General features: G+C 39.9%; 1 protein-coding gene across 2 annotated transcripts; it reads left to right on the top strand.

The window, feature by feature from the left end:
- Positions 1 to 5,426: 5,426 nt before the first annotated feature.
- Positions 5,427 to 16,985, top strand: LOC119562476 (sphingolipid delta(4)-desaturase DES1). 2 transcript variants are annotated; one of them, XM_037875672.1, is made up of 3 exons: positions 5,427 to 5,540; positions 5,599 to 6,661; positions 15,840 to 16,985. In XM_037875672.1, the coding sequence occupies exons 2-3, from the start codon at positions 6,561 to 6,563 to the stop codon at positions 16,405 to 16,407; spliced, it is 669 nt and encodes a 222-aa protein (XP_037731600.1). In that variant the 5' UTR covers positions 5,427 to 5,540; positions 5,599 to 6,560; the 3' UTR covers positions 16,408 to 16,985. The 2 variants fall into 2 exon arrangements, with proteins under 2 accessions (XP_037731600.1, XP_037731599.1); XM_037875671.1 differs by lacking the exons at positions 5,427 to 5,540; positions 5,599 to 6,661 and adding an exon at positions 12,724 to 13,121.
- The last annotated feature ends 2,486 nt before the right edge of the window (positions 16,986 to 19,471 follow it).

Below are 19,471 nucleotides of genomic sequence, written 5' to 3'. Positions count from 1 at the left end.
CATATGTATGTATGTATGTATGTCATTTTCTGGCTCTAGTGTCAAGGATTGTCTTAACTACTTTGGTTTGAGGGCATTGGACTGAAAACGGAAAAGTTTTTTTGGGTTTTTATTAAACTAATACATATTCATTGAAAGAGATAAATAAAGATTTACAGATCTTTAAAGGTTTTTTCCCGCCAATTGGACAAATTGTTCATTATTCAAAAGAATAAGTTAGGCGCGCACTTTTCTCTCTCTGAGCGCCGGCAGAGCTTTTTGCTTTGCCGCTAAGTTCGGCCGGCAACTATTTACATACACACACATACACAACATTTCGTATCGTCTGGATCTGACGTCATAGCTTTTCTTCTTGGGAGGTTTGTGGGCGTTAAATTGGGCGTTTTTTTTGATGAATCGATAGGTATTGACGAGACCAATATATTTCAGTTAAATTTGTATGTCTAGCATCAAAAGTGTGGGCGCCACAGTTTTTCGCGATTTGTGGGCGTTAGGGTGGGCGTGGCATATTTGCGTAATAAACTTGCGCTGCGTACAAGGCTACGGAATCTAAATCTGAAATCCCAGTTCTCTATCTTTGATAGTTTGCGAGATATCCGCGTTCATATTTACGATTTTTTGAAGTTTGTGGGCGGTTTATGGGCGTTAAAGTGGGCGTGGCAAACATTTTTTTGGGTCAATCGATAGGTATTGATGAGAACAATACATTTCAATTAAAATTTTTATTCTAGCATCAAAACTGTAGGAGCCACAGTTTTGGGCGGTTTGTGGGCGTTAGAGTGGGCGTGGCGCTCTACTGAAACAAACTTGCGCTGCGCAGGAATCTCAGGAATCTGCGTGCCTAATCCCAGTATTGTAACTCTCATAGTTTCCGAGATCTCAGCGTTCATACGGACAGACGGACAGACGGACAGACGGACAGACGGACAGACGGACAGACGGACAGACGGACATGGCTAGATCGACTCGGCTAGTGATCCTGATCAAGAATATATATACTTTATGGGGTCGGAAACGCTTCCTTCTGCCTGTTACATACTTTCCGACGAATCTAGTATACCCTTTTACTCTACGAGTAACGGGTATAATGAGCCCCCATGCTCCGTACTTCACCATTCCACTTTCGTTGTTAACAGGCCGACGCTAACTTGACGGACATGAAAAATCTTATTCCTTGTAGTGTGACCGAAGTTTTCAAAATTCACCCTCAATGCATGTAGCATGTTCTTACTGTCAAGCAGTTGATTTTGAAATTGAAATATAGGAGAAGTCTGCTGGTACACAAAGGAATTAAAATAAAAATTAATGGAATGTTCAACGAATGTTTTTATTTATGTAAATTAGAAGTTTAAAGCTTACTTCTCGTCCCACGGATGCTTCGCCATCTTTCCCGCGCCACCGCAGTCCAGCTCTGAGTCCCAATAGGCATATTGGACGTTGAGGAAGTGGGAGCCGGATTGGGAACGGGGTTGATCCGCTGATGCTGCAGGAAGTCGCCCAGCATCCTGGCAGTGGCTGGCTATGGCTTCTCCAACTGTTCCTTAGTGGGCGCCCTATTGTCCTCCTTCCTACAGAAGTCAACGGGTCCTCCAGCTCCGCATAAGCTGCCAAGTAGCTGGCTCCTGAGTCCTAATGGAAAGGTCGTCGGAGATTGTATTACTGGTGGTTCTGCTAAAAAGATACTTCTATTAGTACAACGTAACCAAATTCCGCCCGGCAGGATGTCCATGTAGAGAGCGAAGTCCCACTCGTCATGTTCTATCCCACTGGGATTTTCTAGTGGATCTCCTCCAGCACTTCAATTATTCTGCGGATTTGTTTTGCTTCCTGCCGGTGAAATCCCACAATAAAGGGCAACAGCTTGGATTAGGCCTCCTATTTCATCTGCACTGACCTCCTCGAGCCGATTTTGGGGTTTTCCTTCCATTTTTAACTTTTAGTTTCCACATCGCCGCGTTCATCGAAATTTAAATCTGGTATTTTTCTGGTATTTCCTTAGGTCATATGAGCACCGCGCTGAGAAACAGACCCGACGAAAAGCGTTAGCCGCGTATTTGCCTCTCGTTCACTCCTATGGCTAGCTCGCGGTTTTCGTCGATGTGAGTACTAACCCTTCAGCTCTGCAGTAGGGACTCGGTAACATGGCTCAAGGCAAAAACCTTTTTTATTTTTTTTTTTTGTGCCAAAAACGGTGTGCCGCTGTTGACGTCAGCGGAGAAGTCGGCGCAGCGTAGAAGACTGCCTAAGAAAACGATCGTGCAACAAAGAGAGGTAGATACTCAGAAGTTCCCTCTCTTTCTTTGTCTTATAATCTGTCTGCACTCGGCGCTCTCAGAGACAAATTTCGGACGATCCGTTATTTCTTTTGCGTCTCTCTGTTATGTTTGGCTAGCGACTAACATTTCGGCGAAAAAATTTTCGTGGAGCAGCGTCATGTGATGCCCTAATATTTTAGGAGCATTATTGTATATCGAAAAAAAAACTAATAATGTTTTATAAAATTAAATTAATTGATTATAGTAAAATTAAGTAAATTGAATTTACTTATAATGTTATCTTTACTTATTATACATTTTTATTACAATATAATTTTTTAGTTTAGTTATAGAAATTTAGTCCGTTAACATTTATTTAAATATTGAAAACATTTTTACAAAATTCGTATTGTATTTTTTACTCAAGAAGTAAAAATTATATAGTCGAATATTTTTCGCCTTAGAAAGGGTATAGGTGCAGTGGCACGCGCCAACAGAGAAGAGAAAACAAAAGAAATCAAGTAAAGGGGTGAGAAGAAGACTTGGTGCATTCTGTTTGAGTGATTGAAAGGAAAGCATCCATTTTAATTGTGCGCAGCAGAGTTACTTTAATCGTTTCTTTAAGTTAATATAATAAAGTCAGGTAATAGCTACATTAAGTTTATTGATCTTAGTTTAAAGTACATAAATTTTGAAGGTATTCAATGGGTTCCGTTAGCCGAAAGTGGATGATGAAATGTTTTGTGCCAAAAAAAGTCCGGCAAAGGGTTTATACACAGCTCTAAAAGGTATATATACAAATTAACAAGTAAAACGCATTTTTTAATCATATGCCCATACATTTTTTCAGGAGTGTCGGCCAAGGACTCCGAGGAACCGGGACAAATGTTTGAGAATGGCGATGACGAACGTGAAAAACAAACTAAGAGAACAAAGAAACAGAAATACTAACAATAATTGTTCCTTAATTGAAAATCTATATAAAACGATCTTATTTAAATGAATTTAAATGTAACTAAAAATGTACTTATTTTAAATTCTATATTTTCACAAGTGAAAACTCATGGAAAAATTCTGATTTTCACAAGTGATTTCACATGGGACGTGTCACCGGCACGTGACAAGCCATATGAAAAATGAGTATAAGGAACAAGTAAAATCCCGTGGGACTTCGAAAAATTTTCATTTGAATTTTCACTTGTGAAAATGCTCTTCACTTGCTCTTCAATGTTCTTCACTTGTGCAAGAGGACATGTCCCACGTGATTCACAAGGTGATTCACAAGTGAAACTTTTTTTGGAACTGAAGGGAAGCTTTAGTGGCCGACGCTATTGTCACGGACGTGGACTAGGTAAAAAATCTTATTCTTTATAGTGTGACCGGAGGTTTCAATGTTTACCCGCAATGCATATATCATGGTGTTATATCCTCAACACGCAGCCGTTTACAAACGCTGCTTAAATTCTAAGCGGGTTCTATTTCACATAGAGAATTGCTGAAGCGAACAGCTGATCGGCATAAGCAAATCGTATCCGAAGGAAAAGGACGTACAAGTTCAGTTGCTTCGAAAAAAAAACTCAAAGAAAAACCATGCAAAACTAAATACGTTTAGAACGCTGACATGCAAAATTTTTCCAGCGGCAAATAATTATTTCCTTGATATTAGAAAATTGATCAAGGAAAATTTAATAGGGGCTATTGTGGTCCAAGTTAGAGCCCTTAAAACCTTTTACGAATTTATAACACCTTTCTTGCATAGGCAAACATTTTGGGATGTTTCTTGTTCTTCCCAACAAAATCCGGAATCGCGAAGTACGGATATCAGTGAGTAAAAACACTGAAATACTGAATCGAGATGCGTGTGCGGTAATGTTTTGCGCTGAAGCGAGTTGTAGCGACTTTTCCGTCTCTTTCTAGCACGTGTATTCTTATAGAAGAAAAGTCACTGTAGCTGAATTCGGTCACTGTAGCGAAAACCTTCTCTGTGTGAATAGGTATTACTGTCAGGCAACTGGGTTTGTTGACATACGGGAAAAAAGCAATAGAGGCAATTTAAAATAAGATTAGTCAGCTGGCTCACAAATAAATTAAATTAAAAACAAGGAAGAACGCTTAGTCGAGTACCTCGACTATCAGATACCCGTTACTCAGCTAAAAGGACCAAAGGGAAATGGAGATATGCAAGCAGCAAAGCGAGATTGAAATGCGCCACCTACCGGCGGAAGACGGATTTAAGCGTTATGAGCGTTAGAGTGGGCGAGATCCCAATTCTCTATCTTTGATAGTTTCTGAGATATCTACGTTCATGCTAACAATTTTTTGTAGTTTAAAGTGGACGTTTGCGTTAAAGTGGGCGTGGCAAATTTTTTTTGGATCAAATGATAGGTATTGATGAGAACAATACATTTCAGTTAAAATTTTTATTCTAGCATCAAAACTGTAGGAGCCATAGTTTTGGGCGATAGAGTGGGCGTGGCACTCTACTGAAACAAACTTGCGCTGAGCAGGAATCTCAGGAATCTGCATGCCTAATCCCAGTATTGTAGCTTTTATAGTTTCCGAGATCTCAGCGTTCATACGGACAGACGGACATGGCTAAATCGACTCGGCTAGTGATCCTGAAACGCTTCCTTCTGCCTGTTACATACTTTCCGACGAATCTAGTAGAACCTTTTACTCTACGAGTAACGGGTATAATAAATGGAATGTTTAACGGATGTTCTTAGTTATGTAAATGTATTAACGTTTTCTTTCACTTTTAGTTTATTCCTCAACACCGCTTCTGCACGAACACAACGGTAGATTTAATTTCTTATTCTACACGGCGGATAACGGCGTTCATCGGAATTTACTGACGAAATTAGGTTTTTTTCTGGTATTTCCTTAAAGTCACTATAAAACATAGATGTTTCTAAGAATTGTAACAGCGCCTGAAGCGTTTGTGCGAGCACGTAGTCATACAGTCAGCCTTAAAGTAGGTTCTATAAATTCGTAGGTACATATGCACTTAGCTTTGCGTTACCAAATCAGTGGACCACAGCTGCAGTTGCATTAGATCAGCTGGCATAAATCAGCTGTAACAGAGTTGCAATACAAAGCTCGGCTTTCGCACCGCGGCCAACTTTACAGACCCACATCCGAATTCCGGACACGTTCTTTTCTTTTATAGTATTCAAAGCGATCACACGCGTATAATTCGAGTGCGGCACACTAAGTCCGAAAAACCATACAAATAAGTGTTCTGAAAATCGAGTTGAATATTTATGCATGTTGGCGGTTGCCTAGGTAAGCTGAAAAATGATAGCCGAGCTTAAGCGGGTTTCTGACGGCGTTCGTCTCGCAGATTTTCTTCAATCCTAGTGGATTAGCGAGCCGCATCGTTCACCCGCAGCTGCCGCAAGTGCTGGGCAGCACGGGCATCGAGGGACGCGCCCTGAAAAGTCGCCGGAAGATCGACGGATCCCCGTAGTGTCCACGGAAGCACCCCCTGGCAGCCGTGTTAGGAGCCACGCGGCCGCCCACCGCGTCCACGGGAGCACCCCCTGGCAGCCTCGTTTGAAGCTACGCGGCCGCCTACTGCGTCCACCGGAGCACCCCCCATAGTCAACCATAATCAAGCACCAGCAGTTTTCCCATCGCGATCTAAGGCCTAGAGCCCCACAGCGTTCATTTAATCTTAGCGGACAGAAAAGCAGCTCCGTTTGTAACCGCTTCAGCGGCTCTCCCTCGGCGGTTAACTGAGCAGCAGCAATTAAATAGGCAACAACCGAGTGCAGCAATAGCTCGATAGAGCCAAATTTAGTCCCTCAGGATTCCAGAAAAATTCGCACAGTGTTTAAATCGACCAAAATACGAATTTTAGGGTTCGATCACGTGCACATCGGAAATTTTCCAACGGGGTTAGGGAGAGCCGGAAAGTAAATTCGCAGCCGAGGTTTGCCCATCGTCGATACACTAGTGAATGGAGAACAGCCGCGCTGCGACGCTTAATTCCTTGATTCGATTTTTTTATAATTAATATAAGGGCATACAAATTCGCACAGTGTTAGAATTTCCTTAACATTTAACCCCCCAAATAAGTGATAGATCGGCCAGAGTCACAAAATATGCACAGAATGACGCACTGAGAGAAAAGTTGGAAATTAAATAAAATAATATATTAAGTAAGATAAAATTATTTTTAGAAACAGAAAAGATAGGCGTAGGTAGAACCGAACGAAAGAGAAAAAAAAAAAATATATAATCATGTAACGGGTTCGGTTTTAGGAATTATTAGTTAAGAAAATAGTTGGTTGACTAAAACATATGAATGCTCTGTATTTATTTAACCCTTTGCGAACCAGAGTCGCTATTCTTTTACAGTCACCGCTCGGGAGATCGATCTTTCGTCGTGGAGAATACACCAAGTGAGTTAATACAAAATTTTATATTTTTGGTTAATTTATACTCGGCATTCGAATTCAATTTTTAATAAAAAAAATGGTCAAACAAAAGTAAAAGAGAAAAAGCACCCCCTCAAAAGCTGATTAAATTGGAGATTTATATGAACATTAGTAGTCCTAAGGCCGAACGCGATTCATTTGTAGAAGTATTGTAAAAAAATATAAATAAATAAATAAGAATAACAATAATAATAATAGTAGAGAAAAAAGAAAAGTAATAAAATTAAGCTGTGAATACACTGAAGAAAAAAAATAAGAACAACCTTTAGAACCAAACCATAGAAGATATTTCCTTTGTAGAGTAAAAACTTATCTATGGAATCAACAATGAAATTTCTCTACATTTTATATATATTAAGACCCCTTATTAAAACTTAAGATTACCTCATATTATCCGAACCTAGTAATTATATCTGCTTATGGAGAACAAACTATTGGATTTTTTTAGGGTAATTAGACATCGATAGTGTACATAGCCTCTTCTTATTCCCTTCGGCTATTGACATTTGCAATTGTATTCCACTTATGTCTGTTCCCAATGGGAAAAAGGGAGTAACCCGCCCTGGCAACATGAGCCTGAAATTTAATTTGGATTATTAAAATGAATTTAAACAAAACCATGGAGTAATTATTTCGCTGAGACTCTGCGGGCTATGATGCGGTCGTAAAGGTATTGAAAAGGGATCACGCGAATCAACAATTGGATACAGTGATCTTAGGTAGGGCGGGCGACAGGCGCAATTACATCGGCGTCTCGTTTACCGAATGTTCCTTTTCCTTTTCCCTTCTCTTAGTTGAATCTATCTCTCTACTGGAATTAACTTACATTCTCCCGGTTTCTCCCCATCGTCTACGATCTAGTTTCGTATATCGTCGCAAGCACGCTCAATTTCTTGATTAATAATAATAGGCAAGTAGCAGATCTGTATTAGCAAGACCTCCACCCCCAAAGCCGACAAGCTAGAGCCGGATACTATAGCGTGCCCCGCGAGGACAGATCTGTGTACTATACTGTGCTACATAAGGTTGCACGTTACAGAATTTTAAAACACCGATGCATCGTTGTTACTCTACCTCTACAGCTACAGCTATCCGCTTAAGCCTAGTACTCAGATCGGCTAAGAGTTTCGATAGTAGAAAAATCTTATTCTTTGTAATGTGACCGAAGTTTTCAAAGTTCAACCGCAAAGCATGTAGCATGGTCTTACTGTCAAGAAGCTAGGTTTGTTGCCAAACGGAAAACAAATCGATTGGAGCAAAACAGAAGTGTCTGCTGGTGCACAAAGGAACTAAAATTAAAATTAATGGAATGTTCAACGAATGTTTTTATTTATTTAAATTAGTAGTTTAAAGCATGCTTCTCGTCCCACGGATGCTTCGCCATCTTTCCCGCGCAAGGGCAGTCCATCTCCGAGTCCCAATGGGAATATTCGAGCTTAAGGAAGTGGGAGCCTGATTGGGAACGCGGTTGATCCGCTGATGCTGCAGAAAGTCGCCCAGCATCCTGGAAATGGCTGGTTATGGCTTCTTCAACTGTTCCTTAGCGGGCGCCCTATTTTCCTCCTCCCTATAGAAGCCAGCGCGTCCTCCAGCTTCGCTTAATCTGCAAAGTAGCTGGTGGTGGTGGTATCCGCAGTCATAATGGAGAGGTCTTCAGAGATCGTATTACTAGTGGTTCTGCTAAAAAGATACTTATATTAGTACGACGTAACCAAATTCTTTTGGCCAGGTCTTACTTTAGAGATGTAGAGAGCTAAATCCCACTCGGCATGTTCCGCCGCACTGGGGTTCTCTAGTGGATCTACATCACGTCAACTATTCCCACAATAAAGGGCAACAGCTTGGATTAGGCTTCCTATTTCATCTGCACTGACCTCCTGCAGCCGTTTTTGGGGTTTTCCTTCCATTTTAAATTTATAGTTTCCACACCGCCTTTGCGCGAACACCGCCAAAGATTAAATTTCTTATTCTTTGGGCAGCGGCTAACTACGTTCATAGAAAATCACTCGCTAAATCTGGTATTTTTTCTAGTATTTCCTTAGCTCATCTGAGTACCGCGCTGAAAAACAGAAAAACAGCTTTAAACAACTAATTTACCTAAATAAAAACATTTGTTGAACATTCCATTTATTATTTATTTAACTGTTTGTGTACCAGCAGACTCCTCCTTTTTAAATTTCTCCAATTGATTTGTTTTCCGTTTGGCAAAAAACCCAGCTGCTTGACAGTAAGATTATGCTACATGCATTGCGGATGAACTTTGAAAACTTCGGTCACACTACAAAGAATTAGATTTTTCGACTAGTGAAACTCAGCCGATCTGAGTACTAGGCTATATTAAATAGCTTTAAAGCAAATTTTATTTAAACTGCAATTATTCGCACGTCTTTTTTCTCTTCTTATTCACAGTGGTGGAATTTATCTTAAAGCCCAGTACTCAGATCGGCTAAAAGTTTCACTAGTCGAAAAATCGTATTCTTTGTAGTGTGACCGAAGTTTTCAAAGTTCACCCGCCATGCATGTAGCATGGTCTTACTGTCAAGCAGCTGGGCTTGTTGTCAAACGGAAAACAAATCAATTGGAATTTCAATTTCAATTTAAAAAAGAAGAGTCTGATGCTGCACAAAGAAATTAAAATTAAAATATATAAAATTGTCATCGAATGTTTTTATTTATGTAAAGCCTAGTACTCAGATCGGCTAAGAGTTTCACTAGTCGAAAAATCTTATTCTTTGTAGTGTGACCGAAGTTTTCAAAGTTCACCCGCAATTCATGTAGCATGGTCTTACTGACAAGCAGCTGGGTTTGTTGCCAAACGGAAATCATATCAATTGGAGAAATTTAAAAAGGAGGAGTCTGCTGGTTCACAAATAAATTAAATTAAAAATAGATGGAATGTTCAACGAATGTTTTTATTTAAGTAAATTAGTTGTTTATAGCTTCCTTTTCGTTCCACGGATGCTTCGCCATCTTTCCCGCGCCACCGCAGTCCAGCTCCGAGTCCCAATAGGCATATTGGACCTTGAGGAAGTGGGAGCCGGATTGGGAACGGGGTTGATCCGCTGATGCTGCAGGAAGTCGCCCAGCATCCTGGCAGTGGCTGGACATGGCTTCTCCAACTGTTCCTTAGCGGGCGCCCTATTTTCCTCCTCCCTGTAGAAGCCAGAGCGTCCTCCAGCTCCGCTTAAGCTGCCAAATAGCTGGTGGTTATGGTGTACGGAGTCCGAACCAAATTATTTTGGCCAGATCTTACTTTCTTTGCGAGGACACGCCCGGCAGGATGTCCATGTAGAGAGCGAAGGCCCACTCGGCATGTTCCTTCCCACTGGGATTCTATAGTGGATCTCCTCCAGCACTTCAACTATTCTGCGGATTTGCCCTGTCGTGGTATTGCTTCCTGCCGGTCAAGTCCCACAATAATGGGCAACAGCTTGGATTAGTCGTCCTTTTTCATTAAAATTAAATTACAATTTTTAAATTTCCCACCACTTCTGCACGAACACCGCCAAAGATTAAATTTCTTATTCTTTGGGCCGCGGCTAACGGCGTTCATCGAAAATTCACTCGGGAAATCTGGTATTTTTTCTGGTATTTCCTTACCTCATCTGAGTACCGCGCTGAAAAACAGACCCGACGAAAACCTTTAGCCGCGTATTTGCCTCTCGCTCACTCCTATGGTTAGCTCGCGGTTTTCGTCGATGTGAGTACTAGGCTTAAACTAGAAGTTTAAGGCTTCCTTCTCGTTCCACGGATGCTCCGCCATCTTTCCCGCGCCATCTGTAGTCCAGCTCCGAGCTGGTCAATAATGGCGGGTGATGGCTCCTACAGCTGTCCCTTCGCGGGCGACCTTATTTCCTCCTCCATATAGAAGCCGGCGCATCCTCTACCCTCGCTCCATCACTAGCTGCCAAGTAGCTGGTGGGGAGGAGTCCTTAATGGAGAGCTCGTCGGAGATCGAGCGATGTCCCATGTTCCTTTCTACTGGGATTCTCTAGTGGATCTCCTCTAACGCTTCAACTATTCTGCGGATTTACTCCGTTGTGGTTTTGTTTCCTGTCGGTCAAGTCCCACAATAATGGGCAACAGCTTGGATTAGGCGTCTTTTTTTATCTGCACTGACCTCCTTTAGTCGTTTTGGGTGTTTTTCTTCCATTTTTAATTTTTTAATTCCCCACCGCCTCTGCACGAACACCGCCAAAGATTACAGTGGTCGGCATAAGTATTTTGACAAAACAAAAGTTAAATATACTCATAATTTGAACTTACTTCTTGTAAACTTTAGCATCAATAGAAAGGTAATTTCAATGCCGTTTGAATGATACAATACATTTCTTAATCCATTCAGTACTAATTGAAAAGGACGAATTTGTGTAAGCATCTACTTTTAAACTTTTTTCCTCGACTTGAAAACTTAAATTTTTTGATTGAAAAAGTTTCTTCAAACAAAAATAATACTAACTGCAAACAGAATTTTTCAAAAATCATTTTGCTTATATTTTTTATGATTTTTATACCCTTGCAGAGGGTATATTGATTTCAGTCAGAAGTTTGCAACGCAGTGAAGGAGACGTTTCCGACCCCATAAAGTATATATATTCTTGATCAGCATGATTAGACGAGTCGATCTAGCCATGTCCGTCTGTCCGTCTGTTTCTACGCAAACTAGTCTCTCAGTTTTAAAGCTATCGGGCTGAAACTTTCCCAAAAGTCTTATATCTTTTGCAGGTAGTATATAAGTCGGAACCAGCCGGATCGGACAACTATAACTTATAGCTCCCATAGAAATAATCGGAAAAAAAAATTTAAAAAAATTATATCTTTGGTGATTTTTGGCATATAACCTCCTAAGCTTGGAAATAACATTTTTGAATTAGTTTTGAATTTGGAATTAAATTTTATCGAAATCGGACGACTACATCATATAGCTGCCATAGAAACGATCGAAAAATTGGTGTAAAAATAATATGAAACAAATTATAGCTTCGGTGTTTTTCAATATATAACCTCCAACGCTTGGAAATAACATTTTATAATTAGTTCTGAATTTCGAATTTAATTTTATCAAAATCGGAAGAATATCTCATATAGCTGCCATAGGAACGATCGGAAAATTGGTAGGAAAATATTATGAAACAAATTATAGCTTCGGTGTTTTTTGACATATTATCTTATACTATTGGGAATATCATTTTTTGTGTTTTTAAATTTAGTAATTATAGCTGCAAGGGTATATAAGTTTCGGCTTGCCGAAGCCAACTTCCTTTCTTGTTTGATGGTGACAATGTCGGAAAAAATTTGTATGAAGCATTTGTAAGCATATTCAAAAAATCATAAATCATTTTTGAAAAATTCTTTTTGCAGTTACTATTTTTTTTGTTTGAAGAAACTTTTTGCATCAAAAAATTAAAGTTTTCAAGTCGAGGAAAAAAGTTTTAAAAAAAATTTAAAAGTTGATTTACACAAATTCGTCCTTTTCAATAAATACTGAATGGGTTAAGAAATGTATTGTATCATTCAAACGGCATTGAAATTACCTTTCCATTGATGCCTATAGTTTACAAGAAGTAAATTCAAGTTATGAGTATACTTAACTTTTGTTATGTCAAAATACATATGCCGACCAGTGTAAATTTCTTATTCTTTGGGCCGCGGCTAACGGCGTTCATCGAAAATTCACTCCCGAAATCTGGTTTTTTTCTAGTATTTCCTTAGCTCATCTGAGTACCGCGCTGAAAAACAGACCCGACGAAAGGCTTTAGCCGCCTGTTTGCCTCTCGCTCACTCCCATGGTTAGCTCGCGGTTTTCGTCGATGTGAGTACTAGGCTTTATAATAGATTCGATACATCGATTTCTTCAAAACCGGATCGTTGCATCGACCGAACAAAAAATCGATGTTGACATCGATTTTCTCCCAGCTCTACCGCATAGTCAGACGTCAGGGCAGTTTATATCAGCCTACTAGCACCGACCCGTAGCAGTCACCCACCCTTAACATCCTAGAACCCAACCAACCAAAGCATACAAGATGGGTCAGAGAGTCTCGCGCAGCGACTTTGAGTGGGTGTACACAGAGGAGCCGCACGCCTCGCGGCGCACGCTTATACTGGAGAAGTACCCGCAGATCAAGAAGCTCTTTGGCCACGATCCTAACTTCAAGTGGGTGGCTGGCGCGATGGTGCTTACACAAATCCTGTCATTGTTCGTAGTCAAGGACCTGTCGTGGTCGTGGCTCCTCGTGGCCGCCTACTGCTTCGGTGGTATTATCAACCACTCGCTGATGCTGGCCGTCCACGAAATTTCTCATAATTTGGCCTTCGGACACAGCCGACCCATGCTAAATAGGATTATGGGCTTCTTCTGTAACTTGCCCATCGGCTTGCCCATGAGTATTTCGTTCAAGAAGTATCATCTGGAACATCACCGGTAAGTGTTGTTCCTCTCGGTTTCATGGCGTCGTACACCTTACTATTACACATACGTTGACTATATTTCTTGTTACTAGGGCGTAGTCACCAGTAAACACCCTGCAGTTCTACGATTTAGCACTGGTACACAATCATCACGCAGTGGACTGCGACGCCACAGAGCCGAACGCAACGGCGGCAAACCGCACTAAATATAGTGCTTAAAAGGTGCTCAATGTGTGCCAGTTTTTGAGCAGTGGTGAATCGTAGGACATGCATATGTTTAAATCTGCACCACTTTTTATACAAATTAAGCGCTCGGTGATGATCCGAATGAATGGTACTGCAGGGCAGTAAAACATCCCTTTCCTCCACCGTCGGTTTAATTTACGCTTAATGTACATCTACGCCTTAAGTTGCCAAACACTGCACCCTTTTCATTCCGTGTTACAGGAAAGTTTCCGGCAAGCGTGTGAGTCAATTTGCTTGTTACTCTCTTTTGTTGGACATCGAGTGCGTCTAAATTACGTTGATAAGATAAGGCTGTTTTTATATGTATGTACATATATCCCAATAAGCGGTCAATTGGTCACGTAGCTCAGCGTGTTGCGGACTGCAAGTCAAATTCGGTTGACTCACTATTATCGGGTTTGCAAAGTTTACACTAAAACCCAATTGCAAACGCAAAATATTTTTCTTAAGAAACTTGTATGTTAATCGCATGTTTACAGTTAGCCCATTCACAAAATATGTAGTCGCAGATAAGGATGATATAATCGCCAGGTGCACCAGTAGTCCCGACCCCAGTACAAATTTTCGGTTGAGGCTTTTTCTGCCCTTATAAAACAAAATTATGGATGACACATTTTTGTTATTCTTATACTTAACTCCTCCTATATATCCTTTATAAGCTTGGGTTAATCGGTAGGACGACAAAAATTAGGTCTATCTTAAATCAAACAAAAACTCCTCTTAACGAGGTAAAAAGTAGTGGCGAACGCGCCTTTAACAAAAATTTCTGATATCAACAATTGTGACGAAAAATGATATTACATTCGATAAAATAAATAAACTATATTAAATTTATGATTTCGGCCCGCAACAGTAAATATTTATTTACCTACACGTAAATTTTCTGTTGTAGCGTGCCGAATACATAAATTTAATATAGTTTATTTATTTTATCGAATGTAATATCATTTTTCGACACAATTGTTGATATCAGACATTTTTGTTAAAGGCGCGTTCGCCACTACTTTTTACCTCGTTAAGAGGTGTTTTTGTTTGATATCAGAGTTTTTTTTGCACAAGAGTTTAAGTACCCCAATACCATGACTAGGAGTCGCCCCCATATGGCTTGGCTATTGAAAAACAAAGCGCACAGATTGTTAAATTAAATTTTAAATAAATATATAATTCTAAAAAATGTATAAAGACTATAATAAACTTTCACGTTCCACTTCGGCTTAACTTTATTCTAATAAGGTATGGGTTGCTTACATTCACATTCTATTAAAAATAAAACATCTAATATGAATATTAAACTTTTTAATAACAAGTTTTATCGCTTCAATTACCTGTTTTAATAGCACAAGTTTGGAATCTCAAGGGCTGTATAGTTTCAGATTTCAAGAGAAATCTGTCGTTTCTTACATTTCCCGCCGAACTAGCGGGTTTTTCCAAAGTGGTAGAACAAATAGATCAAGTTTTTCTATTTCGATTAGCTTCTTGCAAGTAAAGGACCCTAAAACCATAACAGATTTTCCGTTTGAAAAAATCTAATAAGAATTTTTTTTCATCAAATTGGTTTTTTTCTTGTTTTCTCGAATAAGTATGAAATATTACGTATACGGAGCTGAGACGAGTTGCACTTTTTATCGCTTAATATCTTCCAAACAACAATTTTTAGGGAAAAAAGTGTTGTAAATCAAAAGTTGAGGAATCTCAAGGGCTATAAGATTTAAAATTTAAAATGAAATCGTTCGACTCAATTTTGAGAAAATAGTCAAAAAGTGGTTTTAAAAAATTTTATTGTATGAAAAGTATTTAGCAAATTTAATTATCTTTTCAGAGATATATAGCACGTTTCTGTAGCATTAGTTGTTTAGATACTATAAGCATTTTAAATCTGGCTTTTTTATTTGATTTCCCGCTAAACTAGCCGGTTTTTCCAAAAGTCGTAGAACAAACGTTTTCTATTTCAAGCTGCTTTATACGCCCATAGGGTTTCCAAAACCCTAAAACTAAGATGGGATGCATACAAACCCACAAACAAAGGGACAAACATTTTCATTTTGGGAAGAAGAAGAAAATTGTTTTTTGAATTACGTTTGAACGGTACATCGGATTTCAACAAATGAGGTGTCATTCGACGCGTATTCTCAGTAAGAATAAAACTAGCTAAACAGCTGGGGGCTTTTATCCCCACCGTATCCAGCAGCTTCAATTTTCTAAATTTTTACTTTTACACTTTCACCGCTTTTTCTCCCAAACAAATCTATATTTTGAAAGTCTTGGTATGCAATCTTCTTAGTTTTTGCAATACCTTTCGATTGGTGTATCACTCGTTGATCGGACTATAATTGCATATTTTCAATTCTGCGGCTATATATAGTAGTTAGCTTCGCACGCTCTCTTGCGCGCTTCGCCACTACGTGTACTGCCGTCCACAGTGACTAGATCCTATTACAACCCACAAACTTTTTCTTATATCAATATGTTCATGTTTCCCTTTCAGTTACCAAGGCGATGAGGCAATTGACACTGACATACCCACACTGCTAGAGGCCCGCCTTTTTGACACCACGTTTGGAAAGTTTTTGTGGGTATGCCTTCAGCCCTTCTTTTACATTTTCCGACCACTGGTGATTAACCCGAAGCCACCTACGCGCCTGGAATTTATCAACACTGTGGTGCAGCTGACTTTCAATGCTTTTATCGTTTACTTTCTTGGATGGAAGCCAATGGCATATCTGCTGATCGGTAGCATTCTCGCGATGGGCTTGCACCCGGTGGCCGGACACTTTATTTCGGAACATTATATGTTTTCTAAAGGATTTGAAACGTATTCTTACTATGGCCCGCTTAACTGGATTACCTTCAATGTGGGCTATCATAATGAGCATCACGACTTCCCGGCGGTGCCCGGCTCCAGGCTGCCCGAGGTTAAGCGCATCGCCAGGGAATTTTACGACACAATGCCACAGCACACCAGCTGGACCCGGGTACTTTACGACTTCATCATGGACCCAGCAGTGGGACCATATGCCCGCGTGAAGCGCCGCCAGCGGGGCCTGGCCTCCTAAGAATTCGATGCTATTCAAGGTTTCCTGCCGTGGATGTAATCTCAGCGTTAGACCTTAAGCGGTTTATTATGTATATATACATCGCAAAGGCGTTTACTGCAGTTGCACAAAAGTGCAGCTACGAAATACACAGCACCTGCTAATCTGCAATGATTAGATAATTAGCTTACAGTGGATATTTTGAAAGATTAAATGTATAAAATTTTTGGTATTAGTGCTACATTGTGAGCTTAGTTTGACTCATTGGCTTAACTAAGAAGAACCTTCAAGCGCTTTAATTAACTTGTAACTCATAGTGTATAATACCTGTCCTATTATACTACTGTCCTAGAATTTTCGATTCATATTTATATTACTTTCAAATCATAATTGTAAAACCACTAAGCAGTGTGTTTTGTCCCTCATTGTAACCCTAACGACAGTAATCTACTAATCAACTAACCAATTAATTACTATTTTTGATAGCCTCTTGAAACTGTAACCTAAGAATAATGTTAAGAAAATTGGCCAGGGGTGGCTGCATGTACAGAATACCGTTGCAACTTATGAGTAAAATAAAACAAATGGCCAAATCTTTTTGTAGTGATATTATTATTATTGTTGTGATGTCATTATTAATGTCGATTGCATGTCGCACGTTATGTGGTTGGGCACAGCGCTATCAAGTAATAAAAATAATTTCGTAAAGCGTTTGATAAGCGACATAACAATACGATTATATGATTTTCACGATAGCTAATAAAACCTTGAAGAATTCACCGAAACATTCGAAACCCAGAACATTACATATGTGCACACTTGGCTTTTTGAAATGCAATAAAAATTTGAATATAGCGGGTAGCGGGTATTCAACATTAGTTAGCACATCTAATTATACTTTTTTCCTGACTAGATTCGTCTGAAAGTATGTAAGTGACGTATACGCAAATACCCTGGATACCAAACCCAACACACAACCTGTATATCCCGAGATACCCATTATTCCAATTGTCAATAACATAAGTCCAGAGCCTACTATCGCAGTTATTCAAATCAATCCGACATAAACATTTAACCCCTCAGACACAAATCTTTCCCACGCCTTCAATCGGCAGCACCAGAATTATAAACACTTCTCACGCCTTTATCGACGACGGTAGACATAAACAATATTCAAACATTTAAACAAAGGGTCCAGCCTGAGAACCCATTCGTCAGCATAAAAGCTTTGGCCAATCCAAATTAATTAAACAAAAGATGCAGCCTAGAAACCGTTTCATCGGGCCACAGATTTGACCAATCAAAATTCTCAATCAAAGTCCACTTTCGCTGCTCGCGTCGCTGTCACCGCTAAAAGCCATAGTTATAAGAATAGTGCATTTTGTAAAATCAGTTTAAGATTGGGGATCTAACTTGAAAGAACTTTACCAATAAAAACTCCGCTGTATATTAAAATAAAAATCGCTTTTTTTTAATATATCCCGAAGCAAAAAACATAATTTGTATATATATTCTTGATCAGGATCGTTAGCCGAGTCCAATTAACCATTTCCGTCTATCTGTCTTTCGGAAACTATAAGAGCTAGAATGTTGGGACTAAGCATGCAGAGTATTAGGCTTCATGCGCAGCGCAAGTTTGGAGTGCTACGCCCACTCTGACAACCAACATCTAACGCCAAAACCTGTTTAGCGCTCGCATTTTTGAAGATTTTGTAAATGGGATTTTGTTTTGATTATAAACATGCATCTGCATGCAAGCAATTTTAAAATCGGACCATCCAATTAACATGGATAATCAAATAAAGAAATAAACGCTAGGTGGCGGTGGTCTGGTGTGCAGTCTCGGAAGTCTCAGTCTCCCTCGAGCTTACTTTAGCTGAGTAACGGGTGTCTGATAGTTGAGCCCATCGACTACAGCGTTCTTTCTTGTTTCGTGTTGATGTTTTGGATTTGGTTATATATAAAGCCTAGTACTCACATCGACGAAAAACGCGAGCTGACCATACGAGTGAGCGAGAGGCAAACACGCGGCTAACGCTTTACGCCGGGTCTGTTTTTCAGCGCGGTACTCAGATGAGCTAAGGAAATACCAGAAAAAATACCTGATTTAGCGAGTGAATTTCGATGAACGCCGTTAGCCGCGGCCCAAAGAATAAGAAATTTAATCTTTGGCGGTGTTCGTGCAAGGGTGGTGTGGAAACTATAAATCAAAAATGGAAGGAGGAAGGAGGTCAGTGCAGTTGAAATAGGACGCCTAATCCAAGCTTTTGTCCATTATTGTGGGATTTCACCGACCGTAAGCAATTCCACAACAGGGCAAATCCTCAGAATAGTTGTAAGATCTGGCCAAAAGAATTTGGTTTCGTTGTTCTAATAGAAGTAAATTTTTAGAGGAACCACCAGTAATACGATCTCCGACGACGTCTCCATTAAGACTGCGGATACCACCACCACCAGCTACTTGGCAGCTTATGCGGAGCTGGAGGACCCGCTGGCATCTATAGGGAGAAGGAAAATAGGGCGCAAGCTAAGGAACAGTTGAAGAAGCCATAGTCAACCACTGCCTGGATGCTGGGCGACTTCCTGCAGCATCAGCGGATCAACCCCGTTCCCAATCCGGCTCCCACTTCCTCAAGGTCCAATATTCCTATTGGGACTCGGAGCTGGACTGCGGTGGCGCGGGAAAGATGGCAAAGCATCCGTGGGACGAGAAGGAAGCTGTAAACTATTAGTTTACATAAATAAAAACATTTGTTGAACATTCCATTTATTTTTATTTTAATTTCTTTGTGTACCAGCAGACTCCTCCTTTTTAAATTTCTCCAATTGATATGATTTCCGTTTGGCAACAAACCCAGACAGTAAGACCACGCTACGTGCATTGCGGGTGAACTTTGAATACTTCGGTCACACTACAAAGAATAAGATTTTTCGACTAGTGAAACTCTTAGCCGATCTGAGTACTAGGCTTAACTTTCTATAGGAAGTTAAAGTTTGAGTAAACTAGAATTATGGCAAACGCTACATATAAAGAAAAAAGCAATTTATGCTATAAAAGGTATTTAGATTATAAATTTAACTTAAG

This window comes from Drosophila subpulchrella, unplaced genomic scaffold, assembly GCF_014743375.2.
Source record: "Drosophila subpulchrella strain 33 F10 #4 breed RU33 unplaced genomic scaffold, RU_Dsub_v1.1 Primary Assembly Seq51, whole genome shotgun sequence".
NCBI classification, from domain to species: Eukaryota; Metazoa; Arthropoda; class Insecta; order Diptera; family Drosophilidae; genus Drosophila; species Drosophila subpulchrella.
Note: the sequence above shows the minus strand (reverse complement) of the source record. Positions and strands in the feature narration are given on the sequence as shown.